Below are 16,329 nucleotides of genomic sequence, written 5' to 3' on the forward strand. Positions count from 1 at the left end.
TATTTAAAATATATAGTTTTAATGCTACCCTAAAGCTAGTTTCTATTCCTTATCTATATCTTATATATAAGCAACCCGTCAAAATACGTGCATTTTCTTGTGTACATTTTTCATTGGTTAGACGCTTTAGCGCCTGCTTCCGTCGGACGGGAAAAATTCCGAAATTGTCTTCCCCCCGCCGTAAAACGTTCAGCGTAAAGGCTCGTCCAATGAAATTTGTACACAACACTATGTTAGCGTGTTTAAAGGCTAGCTGCGTTCTCCTTGTGTTCGTTCGGTGCCTCCGAAATTAATATAAATTTCGGAGGCACCGGTTTGTTGCTCTTAGGTGATCACTGGAAACTTGGAATGCCCAAAAATATTATTTAAAAAAATTCATGATTTTAACCAATTAAAAAAAAATAAAATACTGGAGAATTTCTGTTGGTATTACACTGATGTCAATTATTAATAGAAAACCTATTAGTTTTAAATGGAATTTGGCTGTACAAACGAGTATTTGTATTAATATGGAAATAATTTCCACTGGGATAACGTGATAACTGAAGTCATTTGGATCGAAGTGTTTTAAAACTTTCTACTTTTTCATTGCTAAAATCACGTAATAGCAATGGGAAAAGTACGAAAATTTTCGGAAAAATTATCAAATTATAACAATTTATAAGACAACATCAAAAGATTAAACAACGACTGCCAAGATTTCAATAAATGTTTAATAGCGGCATAATGGAAATCACTTTTAAATTATAGATTTTAGCCTGAACAATACATGTAGGCATTAAATTTATTTATAAGTACAAATATAGCACCAAGGTGGCGTTCCTGTAATTTACAAGCTCAATATTTATAATTATAACAATTATTACTGCCATTCACATTGTTACTATGGTCATTTTATAGTTAAATAAATGGTTAAAAGGTATATAATATTCAGTTGGAATAATAAAATAACAAGTGTTAAGGGCTCAAAACTAACTTTTGGTATTATTACAAAACCAAAGGAAATAATAGCATCTTTTGAAACTAAGTGCTAACTACTTCTCTAATCTATTAATCCTTAACAGTACTTGAATAAGGAGTTACTAAATACTTAGAAAATTCCTTAACCTGCTCAGAGCCTCTTACTTCGCAATCTAACAGAGGCAACTTTACAACGTGAAAATCTTCATAAAGATCATTGATTTGGTCCACATATTTATCTTGTAGTCTAAATCGAGCAGCACACATAGAACATGTTTGGTTGCCAGAATTCATAAACAGAAGTTGATTCACCACAATATTGTGCGTGTCAATACCACATTTTGTTAGTTCTTGTACCAAACGTTCAGTTTCATATAAAGATAAGAATTCCGCTATACAAACACACACAAACGTTGTCTGATCTGGATCACGAAATTGCTCGTTTACTTGCCTAATAACTGGGAGCATTTCCTCCACTTTAGAAGTCATGGTATCAACCGAAATATCTTGCAAGCCCAATAAGGATGCGATTTGTGATATAAATGGACTTAGATGACTTTTCAGTCTGAGAATTTTACCAAGACCCTTTTCAACGACTTGGGGAAATGATAATAGCCTCAAAGTATGCCCAGTGGGAGCAGTATCAAATATAACAACTGAAAAATTCATGCTTTTAACCAGTTTCATAACTTCAGCGTAGCTCATTGCCTCGTCTATACCAGGAAAGGCCCCTAATATCTCTTGCATCATATTTTTACTCATCCTCATTGGATCAGTCTCTTCAAAATATTCATCAGGTAGTTCCGAAACACCCAAATTTGGATCAACTTCCATGGCATAAAGATTTTTAAAACCATTGACTAATGTGGGTACTTTCGAGAATTTTTGATCAAAAGCGTCCGATATATTATGCGCTGGGTCGGTTGAAATAATTAAAACGGATTCCCTAACGTATGAAAGTTGGACGGCTAAACTGCAGCTGCATGTTGTTTTACCAACACCACCTTTGCCTCCGACGAATACCCATTTTAAAGATTTCTGATCCAGTATGTTCCTCAAAGAAGGTACCAAAGGCATCATCATATCGGACTCGGCCATTTAAATTACTCTTAAAATTAACTTTTAAATTGATAATGACAAAAATAGTATTAAACTTAAAAACTGTACAAATCCTACGTGTTCACCAAGACGACATTTTTAAGTGACGTCAGGGACTCAGACATAACTGCCAGTTTTGAGTGGCGTCGTGGTAGCCAGTGCTTCCACTTTGGAAAATGTTAATGTTTTTTTTCTGTACTAGGCATAGAAATCTTATACTCCAACCGCTGCCTACGTTAATCAAGGCCCGTGCGCGGTGTTTTCGTGGGGGGAGACTTTTAAGAAACGCGACTTCTTGTTTTATCTCTATTTTACCGTGAGATGGCACTCCGAGCTGGCCCGAAATAAGGGAGCATCTATTAATTTGAAAATGATAAGGCGGTAATTTCAAGGGGGCATCCATAAATATATTAAAATAAAAACTAGTTAAAATTTGTAAGTAAAGATAAAAGTAATTCCAGCATCCACAGAAAGAAACTGTAATGATAAACGTTTCAAAGACTTTATTTTAAACTATTTTCAATGTTAGGCTTTACACTTTTAATACTTTTCTGGATAATGGCTTAGAGTTAAAGGTTTTTTTAATTTCTTGGACATCTGTTGCATCGCGAGCATGGTTATACAGTAGTGACTTTAAATATTTTGAAAGTAACAACTTTACTAATTGAGCATTGTTAGGACAGGCGCATTTAAGAGGTTGCATAAAATGTGGCAAAATAATTTGACAGTACGTAGCAAGTAGAAGGTTATTCGGTAAAATATTAATAGAATTTTCAGCAAAATCTGTGACAATAGTTAAAAGAGATATTAAAAGTCTGCTGGGATATCGTAAAACTCCATTGTCCTGGGCTTCAATTAATTTCAATAATGGTGAATTCGAGGCTGGTTCGGTGAGCTTCTCAACGCAGTTTTCACATTCCGAATGCTCTTCCGCAACCCTCACCAGATATCCTCCAATTAAAGCAATTGTACAATTTCTTATGGTAGGAGAAAAATAATCTGAAATTGAAAAAGTTTTAAAATTGTAGTTGAAACATCTTAGATAAATGTTTAACATCGTACCATTTTCTGTAACTTTCTCCATTGAGTCCAAAAGTTTCTGAAGATACGGTGAAAGAAGAGTTTTAATTTCTTCAGCCTGTGCCACAACTAACAGCTCTTTGTTTTCTTTACGCTCTTCAATTTGTTTCCTGGTATTTTTTCCCAGAATTTCTGAAACTTCAACAGTTTTCCCACGGCTAGCATTAGAGTATGAAGACGCTTTTAGGATTCCAATCTTAAGGGCACAGTTGGTACCGCGTCAGGATGTAACCGTTTCCTTGAGCACGACTTACTAAAATCTTCTTCTTTGAAATGCTGGCTACACACTTTGTAATCTCCATTGATTGCTATTTTATCACAGTCGCTTGTCTTAAATATTGCAAAAATCCATTTCCTTTTAAGTGTTTCATCTCTTGGTAACATGTGAAAGCTAATAGGGTTTGCATCATTTCCTAATTTCTTTCTTTTCCTCGTCTTCTCACTTATAGTACAACTAGGCACCATGCATACTACCATTTTGATTCAAAACCTACAAATTCCAATTAATTTTTTACATCCGAAATTAATTTGGCAATTAATAACATAACAAAATCATTAAGCCTTGTCCCTGCTTATGAGAATTGAGATATCATACTCTCACATATTGACTACTTCTATGGAATCAATTAAAATATTTTATAATTATAGCTTACCAATTAAAATCAAGCCAAATTGTAATATTGGCTATCATACTTTCGCAAACCGAAAATTTTGGCCTTTTCTGCTGAACCCCTACTATCAACTGCGAGGGCGAGCGGGGCATTTCCCGGCGGGAAAACGAGAATTTAAAATTCTTTAGTCCAGCTAGCAGCGCGCGCGTCGAGAGAAGTCGGCAACTTAAATTGCCAAACAAAAAATAAAAAACTGCACCGCGCACGGGCCTTGATTAACGTAGGCAGCGCTCCAACCTAGAATGCTCCAGTCTACGGGAGTACCTGACGCAAAGACATTTTGTAGCAACCACTACTGATTATATAGTCTTTGCTTAAGCTTCAGCCAATCAGCGGCTAGGGCTGTGCAAAGTATTCGTCATCATTCGATTTGACCAAATTATTTGGTCATTTTTAGGTTAAACCAAGGAGGATGGTTAAACTATTCCCACCGACAAATCGAATTCTTGTTTTTAAAATTCTAGAATACCAAATAGTGAACTTTGAAAAACCGACTATTCTATTTAAAAAAAATTAATTTGATTTTGTCGATTTTAATCCAAATTTATCAAATTATTGGTATTGCATCAAATTTCTACCGCCAGAGGGCACTAAGTTAGTAAAAAAAACCTAGCGTCCTTTTCTGCGCGACGAAACCGAAGGTCACGAGTGACGAAGCAAACAAAATTTAAACTTGCAAGTTATCTTGACGTTTGTAAACAGGAATGAATTGTATGGGCACAAGATAACTATGAAGTAGATCTTTACACTATAGAGTGGAAGAAACCATTTTGGGAGGGTTGATTCGATAATATCTAGACTAGTTGGAACTCTAAGATAATTATACAGAATTTAGACCAGTGAGGCGAGTGGCAGTAGCGTAGACAAGGGGGGGTTTCCTGGTCCATACCCCCTTGGGCCTACCTTTGACCGTACTATATTTCCACCCCCTTCTCGACCCCCCTCTTAACATTCACAAACTTCGACCCTCCTTGACGAATTTCTTGCTACGCCACTGGAAAGTGATCCCCTTTCTTTACTGGATATATGGAGGTAAATGTTCTATTTTGGGAAGAAAGGTCAAATGGCAGCTACTACTAGGTAGTGGGTAGATACTGGAGTACTAGGTAAGCTGGCAGCTGCTACTGGCGTGTGGTTGTTTGTGGGGGAAAATCTAGAAGTGTCTTATTTTCTGAAGCTGTATTGTAATCGTTTTACTCATTAGCGATATTAGCGAAAGGCAGAAGCGACGTATTTTCTAAGCTTGGTTAAACCTACTAAATCATACGCAACGGTAAAACTACTCCCTTTAAATCCTTTAAGGCAGAGGTTCCCAAGTTGTTTGGCTATGGAACCCTAAATTATCCACCTAATTCTGGCGGAACCTCAACTAATTTTTCACTTATCTTAAAAGACTATTGACACAAACGAAGATGGCCGCGCTGCAAATTCTCGGAACCCCTGTGACCCTACCATGGAACCTCAGGGTTCCGTGGAACACCTTTTGGGAACAGCTGTTTCAAGGCTTTAAAAACTTTTTTCAAACTAAAATTTGGTATTTGATAGAATAATTTGATAAAAAAATGAATTTGGTCCAAATCTTTAAACTTCGCGCTATTTGGTCAAATTATTTGGTCATTTTCGAAATTTGATCGACAGATGGTTCCCAAAAACCGACGTACTTGGTATTTGCCAAATACCTAAAAAAAACACTATTCGCACAGCCCTATCAGCGGCCATTCATTGACTACGGCCACGGCCAACTTTGATCACGCACTGTTCGCGCTACAGCGGCCAACACATTCGTCGAAATACCGCGAGCAAGGATTTTCCCCCTATAAACTGTACTATAACGTGTAGGAGTTCAGCGCCACGCTCGGTTTTTATATTGACTTCAATTTAAAAACTATTCTAAAAATAATAATCCGCTAGGGGCGCTCACGTCATACACATCTTTTACTGATAGGTTAACCAAGGATCCTATATGTTAGAAGGATATGAGGCGAGGGACGAAAAATAGCAGCGCCATCGGTGGGTCATGCGCGATAGAGAATCACGTGCAGGGGGCCGTGACTCGATTGACATGGGCCAATCAAATGCGGGTTCTTAAGGTGACGTAATCTAAAATCGAATTATTATTTTCAGGAACTCAAACTAGATGGCAACGAGTCGTTGCCGTAGTCACTCTTTGAATCGTGATTGGCTGATAATGACGAAACATCCGAAAATGTAATTGGCCCATTTTGTATTTATACGGAATCATTCTATGTTATAAGATTTCTATGGTACTAGGTAACCTCAAAAATTCCCCTTTGTTACAAATTACCCAACATTTTCCTTAATCTTAACATAAATACGCCTAAAAAATCTGCTATAATTCAATGTGATGGTGTTAATAACTTAATATTCAAGGGCAATTACCACTTCGGTTATAGGGCCAAGGGTTTGTGTATCTATCCAAAACAAAACTACAATATTTATTTGCCAACGATCAATAATGAAAAATATGTTTATTTCCTTTATCTGTGATCGAAATTAGTGGTAATTCAAATTGTTTTTAAAAAAAAGTCAAAAATTCCCCATTTTATTTATTTCGAAGACAATTCCTTTTCTAATTTTGAAAGGTGAAAATTCCCTACAAGTGGAAGCACTAGGGGGTAGCATAGCCCAAAATAATAGAAATAAAAATGGCCCACCTATTTATTTATTTAGTCTAAGAAATGCATCGTTTGCTAAAATATATTGAACTTATATTAAAAATGTGTTTTAAATATTTCCAAAATTCCTAAAATAAAGTAGCCCAATTTTATTTTATAGCTACGCCCCCTTTGTTTCGCTATAGAAACCCAGATAGCTAGCGGCTAAAGCAGACGCTATTAGGTTTTCCTCATCGTTATTCGTAAATTTGATTTTATAAATAATGATACTTGCATTTAAATATAATATTGGCATCAGTTGCTTATATTTTTGATACGTTTATTTAAGAAACAAGACGTACGACGGTCAGAATACACACAATCTTTCTAATGTGTTAAGTTTGTTTGAGCTATTCACAGCAACCTGCAACCAGCCTTGGAAATAAGGTATTATATTTAACTGGTCCTTATCATGGACTAATTAGTCCATATCCTTATGACCAGTGACCCTTTAGATTATGAATTATTAAACTGGTCAATTATGACCAGTGTCCCCCTAGCTTATGAATTATTAAACTGGTCTCATGTAAAATGCTCTAATGTTATTTTATAAGCCTAAAAAACCTATACATTTTTAGAAGTAAGATAATGTTGGTAACATTAATTTTAAACGTATTCAAAATAGTTAACTTTATTTTATGAGTATCACAAGAATAGTACTATATAGCACTACATGTATATCATATAAGCCTACTGCCATAGCCTAGAAGACCCTTGTAATTTAAAGTATTCTCTCTCTCTACTCTAGGCCCCGTAGCTCCCGAGTCCTCGGTCCGTTACCGCGTAGCCAGTGGGAAATCGAGAGCAGCTCGAGACGAGATCCGTGTCTTCCACCATGGACTGTAAATTTTAGAGGACGAGTAAAGCGTAGCCTTCCCCTGTAGAATTTTGGTTTCCCCGAGCATCAATCACTTCGAACTAGAGAGAGAGAGTCCGTCAAGGTCATTTGTACCACGCATAGAGATAACCCCCCCCCCCCCCCCCGCATGTTATCTGGAAATCGGGCCGACTGAATGACACGCGCTTTAGTTTTTTTTATGACCTTGAGCGACTCCCGTCAGCCTGATCGGTGAACGGGGCGTAAAATACCTCGGGAATACCGGTCCTCTAAAATTTACAGTCCGTGCTTCCATTGGCAATCTCGCTCTTACAGCGAGCGCTCTGAGAGCGAAAATTTTGATCCGAGAAATTCGACGGATCGACAGATTTCAAGCGGTTTTCGTGATTTTTAAAAATGGCGGAACTAGATAGGACAATAAATATTCGGGCTGCTTATTTGTTTATAGAATCGTCTTTGGATAGTTCCGACGAAGAAATAGAGGCAATTCTTTTAAGGCAAACACCGGAAATAGTATAAAGGCCTAAAATAATAAGATATATAGAGGATGTGGTATATTCCTACTCCGAAAATGAAGTAAGTTCTCCTTTACGCCTAGGCTTAACCATGGATGATTAAAGTTTATCGAATACAATATTATTGTCCGCCATGACTTTCCGCGTATTTCACTTTAAAATGCTCGCCCCGAGAGTTGCTCTTAAAACGAGGTTGTATTTCACTGGGAAACTCGCTCGACCGCGATCCTTGTAAATCTCGACACGAGCTGTGACGTCGAAATCGATTTCGGGGCGCTCTCGGAGCTTCCCAGTGGAAATCGCTATTAAGTTCATATCATAGAAATCTCATAGGTAACTAGAATGCTGCCGTGTAACTGGCAAATGGCCCAAACGCCGTGGCAGACGACGCCAGATCTCAGCCAATCAGAGCTCAAAGAGCGGTTCTGCCAAGAATTTAATGTCACCGGAGAGAATGATGTCACATATCTCCCGCTATAGTAACGGAACCAAGGAGGATTATTATCCTCCTTGGCGGAACCACTCTACGGCCTCTCATTGGCTGAAGGTTCAAGGCGAACTGGCGTCAAGCTCGGCCGTAGGCGGCAGCATTCTAGTTACCTATGAGATTTCTATGGTTCATATAAACGGGAAAATTTGTATGTTGAATATTTCTTATATCATTTGGTAGGTTGATTCGCTCGCGTTCTACATGTCGAACAGTCTCATCGGTGTCGTGTTTACTTTTCAAAGCATTGATACTGGTCTTTTGGATTTATTCCTTACGGCAGTCAATATGAACTTAAATTGAAGTGACCCATTATTCCGACTTTCCCATCATTTTGTCTCACACAACCTTCACAATAGCTTCATTTTCAAGCGATTTATTGCAAAAATAACAAGAGTTAGCTGGGTGGTAAATTTTAAACGCGGTTACATGAAGAGCGGCGGATGCGTTTTAAGTCAACGAAGGCGCAAAATTATAAGACGCGTTTCAGGTACAACGTTAAAACCGCGATTACGACACAACGATTGCTCGTATGTAAAATGTTCATAGAACATTTTTTGTAGGAAATAGCCGGACCCTAATGTTCATACTTGGCTTTATAGCCGTACATACAATACTAACGTAGATATTCGCGATAAACCATTACTCTGCACCGGTTTTCCCCATAACCATTGCTCGTAAAACAACTATTTCTAACAGTAACCTGTGAAAAGATGTGTTTTTGTTTGAGTAATAACTCCTTAAATATTTAATTACGGAATTTTGAACCATTCTTCATTTTTCTGAGTATGTACTCTTACACGATTTGATTACTTTAATTAAACATAAGTTACTTTAAAGATGTAAAAAAACCTCGTTAGCGTCGAGCTAAAGTCGGCCATTTAATTTTAGGCGAAATAGAGCCAGATCTCAGCCAATCAGAGCTCAAAGAGTGGTTCTGCCAAGAATTTAATGTCACCAGAGAGAATGACGTCACCTATCTCCCGCTATAGTAGCGGATCCAAGGAGAATTATTATCCTCCTTGGCGGAACCACTCTACGGCCTCTCATTGGCTGAAGGTTCAAGGCGAACTGGCGTCAAGCTCGGCCGTAGGCGGCAGCATTCTAGTTACCTATGAGATTTCTATGGTAGTGGCTCACTCCTGTAATCCCAGGCGTCCGGGAGGCAGAGTTTGTGGAAGGCCGAGTGAGGACGACTACCAATCCCCCAACGGGTGGTCGGGATACTTCCGCCATGGGTATCCCTGTCCCCACGTATCCCCCCGTTGGCGTGGCCGTTACACATATCTCACCCTGATTAATAAGTTATTGTGTGTGTGCTGGTGTTTAAGGCCTCTGGTCGACACTGATGTTTGTGTATCTAAAAAAAAAAAAATAAAAAAGCTCTTTTTTTGTTTTTTTTCCTTCTGGCTGGGCCTCTACTTATTTTCTATCTCTATGGTCGCTGAGCTCTGGGACTTTCCGTCGTCTGCTTTAAATGACCCGATTTATTCATGTTCTGTCATTTAAACGAATGTGTGCTTAGTATTGTATTTCAAGTTTCTTTTAAGTATAAATGGTAAATATCTAATAACATAATGAAAGTGGTTTTTATACACCCCGATCTGGGAATCGGAGGCGCTGAAAGATTAATCGTTGACGCAGCTGTAGCGCTTAAATCTCAAGATAACGACGTGCTTATTCTCACTAACCACCATGATGTTAATCACTGTTTCAACGAAACAAGAGATGGCACAATTAAAGTAACTGTTATAGGAGATAAAATTCCTCGGAGCATTTTTGGGAGATGCACAGCGCTATTTGCATATTTCAGAATGATCTATGCTGCATGGTTTTTAGTATATAAGAGCGATCTCAAACCAGATGTAATTGTATGCGATATTGTGTCAGCATGCATTCCAATTCTCCAGCGTCAAAAGGCTAAAATAATATTCTATTGTCACTTTCCTGACCAACTGCTAACAAAAAGAGAAAGTATTTTGAAAAAATTATATCGCGCTCCTTTGGATTGGTTAGAAGAAAAAACTACGGGCATGGCTGATGTTGTTCTAGTTAACAGTCATTTCACTGGTATAAAATATTTCAAAATTATTTATATATTCACATTTAAACTTATTTACAGTTTTTTTTTCAGCCAACATTTTCCGGAAAACTTTCAAAAGTTTGCAAAATATTGAAATTAAAGTCTTATACCCAAGTTTAAATTTTGTTGAATTTGACAAACCATTACAAGGAGACTTTAGCAAGTTTAATTTAAAATCAGTTAAAACAGTCTTTCTGTCAATAAATCGATATGAACGAAAAAAGAACTTGGCTTTAGCCATTCACGCTATGAGTATGTATACCATATACTATTAAAACACCAATGTGTTAATATTTTTTTGTTTTTTTTTATAGAGAAGCTATTAGAACATCTTGATCCTATAAATCGAGATATTCACTTAGTAATAGCAGGAGGATATGATTTAAGACTACAGGAAAATATTAGTTACGAGCAAGAGCTTCAATCCTTGACTGAAGTTCTTGGAATAAAAGAATATGTCACATTTTTGAAGTCACCATCAGACAAGGATAAGCAACTATTACTTCACAGTTGTACCGCAGTGATATATACACCAGAAAATGAGCACTTTGGGATAGTACCCCTTGAAGCTATGTACATGAATAGACCTGTAATAGCTGCCAATAGCGGAGGACCCCTAGAAACGGTAGTGGACAATGAAACTGGTTTTCTTTGTCAACCAAACCCAGAATCATTTGCGAGCGCAATGAAAAAATTTGTCCTTGACAGGAGTGTAGCTAAGGAAATGGGAAGTGAGGGTCATATTAGGGTTAAAACTAATTTCTCTTTTGACACATTTGAGAAATCATTATCTAAAATTGTTTTGGATGTTACTAAAAATCCACAAACTACAAATGATAATGAGCAGGCAAGAAAATCAAACTGAATTTTTTTTGTGCAATAGACAGGGTAAGCTTGCATTATAAGGTGTAGGAATGTAGTTGTAGCATAATTGGGCACAGACTGTTTACTCTACATCTTCAACCTATATTAACCTGTCTAATATTAATCTTCCATACTGTTATAAGTTACGCGTTTACCATGGAGCTTAATTTATTTTTACTATTTAATCTGATAAATATAAAAATAACTTTTGTTCTTAAACTGGTGTTTTCTTTTTCTTTGCAACGGGTTCATCTTCAACCTCTTCCTGAGGTTGGAAAATGGCTTGGGGTTGAGTCCTACAATAGTAGAGAAAGTAAACCCATTTGAAGGATTTGTCATTTTTAAGGGGAACTTACTGTTTGTATGCTGGTGTAACCCAGTAGGGATTTTCAGCAGCCTCTTTAGCATATTTTAAAATGGCTTCTCTTGGGTCCACGTTATCATCTACCTTCTTTTTTAGACCCAAATTTCTAACAATGTAAGACGAAAGAGTATTCCCAGCTGAAGCCAGTCTCCCACCTTGACCCGGACCAGTAACTGGTAAATCAGGGCGCCTTGATTTTACTGGGTCTTTACGATCCTTCTCCTGTTGTTTCCTAATGCTTCGTGGTCTATCTTCTCTGAACATTGGAAGTGCATGAGCTGTAATAGATAAAAATATAGCTGGTACTTAACTCAATAAGTAATGCTATTATCATACGTGTAATAATTTGTTGCGTGGCTATCATCTCTACATCCTTGACCCTCTTTTTGGTTTTTATAACGCATAATTTTGCACCTCTTAAAAGAGACCAAACATTTTAAGTCTGTTTTGAATTTTCAAAGGATAAAATGTTACCTTTCACTGAGTTGTGGGTTATAATAAACCTTTACATTTCCATTTGATGTTCCGACTAAAATTTGATTCAGTTTAGGATGCCAAGTGGACCTTATCGCTCCCTAGATAGGTGTATTCAGATTTTTCAATTAAATACAATAATAGGCGACTTTTAAACTTACAGATCCTGGAATTTCAATTTCATCCGTTAACTTAAAAGTGTTTTTGTCAAAGAAAACTAGCTTTCCATTTGTTTCTCCTTTCTTTAATGAAACCCCAGTAAAAACAATTTTATCATCAGGGCTGAACATACAATCAGTTCTAAAATTGTGCAAAATAAGTCATTAAAAATTATACTCAAATATTGTGATAATTGGAACTTCTATTAGAATAATTACATGGGAAATAAGTTGAATAAGCCATCGGCAACATTAAGAGGTTTTTTATTTTGTCTCAAATCCCACAGTTTCAATGTGTCGTCACCTGTTCAAATACAAAAAGATTTACCTCATGTGAATAATCAAGGGCCTTAAAAATTCTTACATCCTCTGGTTGCTATTTCTTTCCCATCATATGAAAAAGATAGGGATGAGATGTCACTTCCATTCTGATGAGCATTTCTCATCAAGATAGCAGTACTGACCTACAATTTTACAATTTTCAAAGTATTAAAGGAAAAGAAGGGCAACTCTTCAGTATTTGGAGTTTACAAAATTCTTCCTGTGATCCCACATCTGAACAGATCCATCTCTGCAAGCACCAGCGACTAAATTCCCATCCCTGCTATAACGACAGGTGGAAGGAATAGCTCTTAAACCTCTATCTTGACGAGGTTTAATAGTGTATTTCTGAGCCTTGGGGTCAGCTACTTTCCATATTCTCAGTGTTCTAAATAATAATAATGTAAAATAAATCTATCACTTGTGGTATTAGTGAAATTTATTACCCATCATTGGAGCAAGTTAAGAATTCAGTTTTATCCTTCGGATGCCAACATCCGTCATTCAACATTGCAACGTGGCCCTAAATTAATTTCCAACAATTATTATTTGGTGAATTCCATGAATTTTAATTAAGATGATATTCAATACCTTAGTTCTTGCCATATCAGTAATATACTGATCACCTTTACTACATTCTAATACTTCAAAGCCATCGCGATCTAAAATTTTTGCTTGTGAGTTTCCAGCAATCACCAATATATTGTCACCTGTTATTCCATATTCTAAATTTAATATTGGGTGGCTAAAAGAGTAGAACAATAACATAGTAAATTATCAAAGGTAAATGGACATTAGCCATTAATTTACCAATCACAAGGTTTTAAACATCGGAAAGATTGCATAGAATTATCCATTCCAGTAAAATCCCAAAATCTAACATCAAAGTCGTAGCCACCAGTCACCAGCCTAGCACCATTTGGATCTAGTGCCAGAGCGGAAACCTGTAAAATCAAAATGTTAATTAAAAAATTTGTTTCAAAGATTTTTATGAATAATTATTTACATTTTTATCTCCATGGTGAAGAAGAACTTCGTGGCTAGCTGGAACTTTTTTATATCTATCCTATGAAATGGAACTGCATATCAATATTACGAAATATTCAAAAGAAAATAGTTATAAGCATTACAACAATAACTTCGTCCGATTCTTGATCAACGTCATCATCCTCATCTTCAACTGTAGTATTACTGACGGTACTTGGTGGTAATGGTGGACCTATTTGATCATCAGAATCATCACTATTTTCGTCATCTTTTTTCTGGAAATCCTTGCTTGAGCTAGATTGTTCTGTGGTTAGAAAGTAAAATTTCAATTTGCTGCCTTAATAACTTAAAAGATTTTACACTATGACCTTCAATCACAGCTGCCGCACTAAGTTCTTTAGCCGTTCTTCTTGTCTGTTCAATAAGAGCATCTAAATCAAAGGTTCTAGCTTTTTTTCCTTTAAAAATGGTATTTAGATGAAAAGGAATCAAATCAGTGAATCAATGTCGATTTTATTTACCAAATCCAGAGAATCCCATCATCTTCGACATTTCACTGATTTCAGGATCATTATCTTCTCTTTTCTCCAGAACCATAACAGGTTCAGTTGGTTTCAAATTTTTATATAATTTTTGAAATTTTTGGTTTTTTGCTTTAATGGTAAATAAAGCAAATATGTAAAGGGGTTGATTTATTAATTAGTCCATGATTTATAAGACTTTTAAACCTTTAGTGCAAGATTAGGGTTTTGGTTCTTTAATTACATTTTTTTAAATTATAGAGAAAGATAATTTTACCATGTAATTTTGCACGCATCAGACGCATTTCTTCCAAATCTTCTTCCATTTTATTCAACTTTGAGACATAATAAATAAATTGAATCCAATAATTGACGGCGGTCCAAAAACACTTTAAAAAAATCGGGGAACTGCTAACAAAAACCAGAATTCCAAAATGCGAAATATAAATTGTAGGATAAAGTAGGTATCGCGAAAAAACAAACTTTATATATGGACGTATGTAAACAACCAAACATTTTAAAATGGTTTTCGACAGTCATAAAATAACGGAAATAATTTTCTAATCCACTAAACACAAACAAAGGCACCAGTGGCGTAAATAGCGCCCCCGCGGACCCCACGGTGCGCGGGGATGCGAGAACTAGGGGCCCCCAAACGTTTATGATTAAAATCGGTGCTATTTAAAAGGGCCTCGAGTTGTTTTTCGCGGGGGGGGGGGGGGGCGGAGTTCCTAGTTACGACACTGAAAGGCACACTAATCAAGATTCAAGATTCAAGATTTAATTTCAACCTGTACAACAGTACAACCCCTTTGTATCGGGGCGGCATCACATAAAGGAGCACAGTTAAAGAAAAAGAAAAATAACAAAAAAGGACATAAGCACATTCTGTAGTTTGTTTACATTAACAAAAACACTTAAAGGGGCTCCAAAGTTCGGTGGCAAAAAAAAAAGAAAATTGAGCATGCTTTTCCTTCCCCCCAACCACTTTACTGACTTTACACACATTTGGCCACCGAACTTTGGAGCCCCTTTAACGCAACATTTGGCTAAATAATTAGCAAAATAAAAAAGAAAATAACAAAACTATAATTTAACTATTAAAGGGACGAGAGGCTAGGGAGAAAACACACCCAAAGACATGTTTAATTGAGTAAATTTATTCGTCTCCACTTTTCTTAATTTTTTCCACGTGGCCAAAATATGTTTTAAACCATCCAACTCCATCTTTATCTCAGATAGACCAATGACTTCCTCCAAAGACGAACCGACATTAGCAGTGGTGTCGCCAGGGATTTCATTTTGGGGGGCCAATCTGGTCCAAATATTTCTAGTAGAACTTGGATAGGATGCAATTCCGAATATATATTTTTCCCTTCGGTTTTACAAAACACACTTAAGCAACCTGATTCCCTAAGATAAGCAGTGGCGTACCTAGAGGGGCGGTCTGCCCCGGGTGGCATTTTCTATGGGCGGCATTGTTCATTCAATTACAAAAAATTGCGATTTTAGTAATGGTTACGTTGCACAATAATACGTTTATTTAGAAACGCTACAGCTGTTTCGGGACGTGCGAGTCGTCAGCTGTATTTTGAATTTGGAGGGGCCATGGCCCCCCAAAAAGGGTCTGGCGATGCCACTGGACATTAGTTGCTCGCCAATCTCTGACATCTTCATCCACATCATTTATAGGGCAGTTGAACAGTACATGAGCCAGGTATTCCAATTCGTGTCCAGAAAGTTTTCACTCGGGGGAGATGCCCGCCAATCTCTTTTGTCGCTCTCCTGTTAACAATGACCCTGACCGCGCATCAAACAGCAGTCCACTGCTCCGGGATCCATCGTAAAACGTTTCAGCTTTGGGTTTTGGCTTCGCACTATAGTAGCTCAAGCCATAGACAGTATATATCCCTAAGGGGACGAGAAATCGCCTACCTTCCACTGCATTAACGTCGCTGTTTCTCTCACTGACGCTCTGTTATTGAAAGAGGGGGGGAAACACGAGAGCTTCTAACTTTCTAAGCGCTTCAAATGACCTTGAAAGTTCCCGTTTTTAAAGTACGGCCGTCTTTATTCAGTTGGGGCCCTAGCATCGACACGAACTCTTGCAGCTGGCCGCAAAGTGACTGTGATGGGGTCTAAAAATCAGAGCGTATTCTCGTCCCCTTAGGGATATATACTGTCTATGCTCAAGCTTTCCTAATTCTTAACCTCGTTTTGCCAACGTAGCTCA

At 37.2% G+C, this 16,329-nt stretch overlaps 4 protein-coding genes across 4 annotated transcripts; 1 reads left to right on the forward strand and 3 right to left on the reverse strand.

The window, feature by feature from the left end:
* Positions 1-707: 707 nt before the first annotated feature.
* LOC149941255 (ATPase ASNA1 homolog) lies at positions 708-2,173 on the reverse strand. The gene has a single exon (XM_090178860.1). The coding sequence runs from the start codon at positions 2,056-2,058 to the stop codon at positions 1,051-1,053; it is 1,008 nt and encodes a 335-aa protein (XP_090034986.1). The 5' UTR covers positions 2,059-2,173; the 3' UTR covers positions 708-1,050.
* A 417-nt stretch (positions 2,174-2,590) lies between these two features.
* On the reverse strand, positions 2,591-3,488 carry LOC149941256 (uncharacterized). The gene is made up of 2 exons (XM_090179442.1): positions 3,121-3,488; positions 2,591-3,057 (listed from the first exon to the last, which is right to left on the reverse strand). The coding sequence occupies exons 1-2, from the start codon at positions 3,140-3,142 to the stop codon at positions 2,591-2,593; spliced, it is 489 nt and encodes a 162-aa protein (XP_090035568.1). The 5' UTR covers positions 3,143-3,488.
* A 6,307-nt stretch (positions 3,489-9,795) lies between these two features.
* Alg2 (alpha-1,3/1,6-mannosyltransferase Alg2) lies at positions 9,796-11,471 on the forward strand. The gene is made up of 3 exons (XM_090177347.1): positions 9,796-10,394; positions 10,459-10,659; positions 10,722-11,471. The coding sequence occupies exons 1-3, from the start codon at positions 9,902-9,904 to the stop codon at positions 11,270-11,272; spliced, it is 1,245 nt and encodes a 414-aa protein (XP_090033473.1). The 5' UTR covers positions 9,796-9,901; the 3' UTR covers positions 11,273-11,471.
* On the reverse strand, positions 10,551-14,936 carry LOC149941258 (WD repeat-containing protein 70). Its single transcript, XM_090177346.1, has 17 exons — positions 14,888-14,936; positions 14,374-14,431; positions 14,097-14,228; positions 13,944-14,033; positions 13,719-13,879; positions 13,595-13,654; positions 13,399-13,532; positions 13,180-13,333; positions 13,035-13,111; positions 12,799-12,976; positions 12,632-12,731; positions 12,487-12,571; positions 12,271-12,409; positions 12,110-12,210; positions 11,972-12,051; positions 11,628-11,913; positions 10,551-11,567 (listed from the first exon to the last, which is right to left on the reverse strand). The coding sequence occupies exons 2-17, from the start codon at positions 14,420-14,422 to the stop codon at positions 11,486-11,488; spliced, it is 1,908 nt and encodes a 635-aa protein (XP_090033472.1). The 5' UTR covers positions 14,423-14,431; positions 14,888-14,936; the 3' UTR covers positions 10,551-11,485.
* Positions 14,937-16,329: the final 1,393 nt, after the last annotated feature.

Source organism: Leiobunum rupestre, chromosome 6 (genome assembly GCF_980474605.1).
Source record: "Leiobunum rupestre chromosome 6, qqLeiRupe1.1.hap1, whole genome shotgun sequence".
NCBI classification, from domain to species: Eukaryota; Metazoa; Arthropoda; class Arachnida; order Opiliones; family Sclerosomatidae; genus Leiobunum; species Leiobunum rupestre.

Excerpts from the sequence above, each read along its gene's own strand:
- LOC149941255 (XM_090178860.1), bottom strand. The coding sequence starts at position 2,058 with ATGGCCGAGTCCGATATGATGATGCCTTTGGTACCTTCTTTGAGGAAC.
- Alg2 (XM_090177347.1), top strand. The coding sequence starts at position 9,902 with ATGAAAGTGGTTTTTATACACCCCGATCTGGGAATCGGAGGCGCTGAA. Across the intron at positions 10,395-10,458 it reads AGTTAACAGTCATTTCACTG|CCAACATTTTCCGGAAAACT; the intron begins GTATAAAATATT and ends TTTTTTTTTCAG. Across the intron at positions 10,660-10,721 it reads TTTAGCCATTCACGCTATGA|AGAAGCTATTAGAACATCTT; the intron begins GTATGTATACCA and ends TTTTTTTTATAG.
- LOC149941258 (XM_090177346.1), bottom strand. The coding sequence starts at position 14,422 with ATGGAAGAAGATTTGGAAGAAATGCGTCTGATGCGTGCAAAATTACAT. Across the intron at positions 13,655-13,718 it reads AATCGGACGAAGTTATTGTT|GATAGATATAAAAAAGTTCC; the intron begins GTAATGCTTATA and ends TCCATTTCATAG. Across the intron at positions 12,211-12,270 it reads AAATTGAAATTCCAGGATCT|GGAGCGATAAGGTCCACTTG; the intron begins GTAAGTTTAAAA and ends ACACCTATCTAG.
- LOC149941256 (XM_090179442.1), bottom strand. The coding sequence starts at position 3,142 with ATGGAGAAAGTTACAGAAAATG. Across the intron at positions 3,058-3,120 it reads GGAGAAAGTTACAGAAAATG|ATTATTTTTCTCCTACCATA; the intron begins GTACGATGTTAA and ends TTTCAATTTCAG.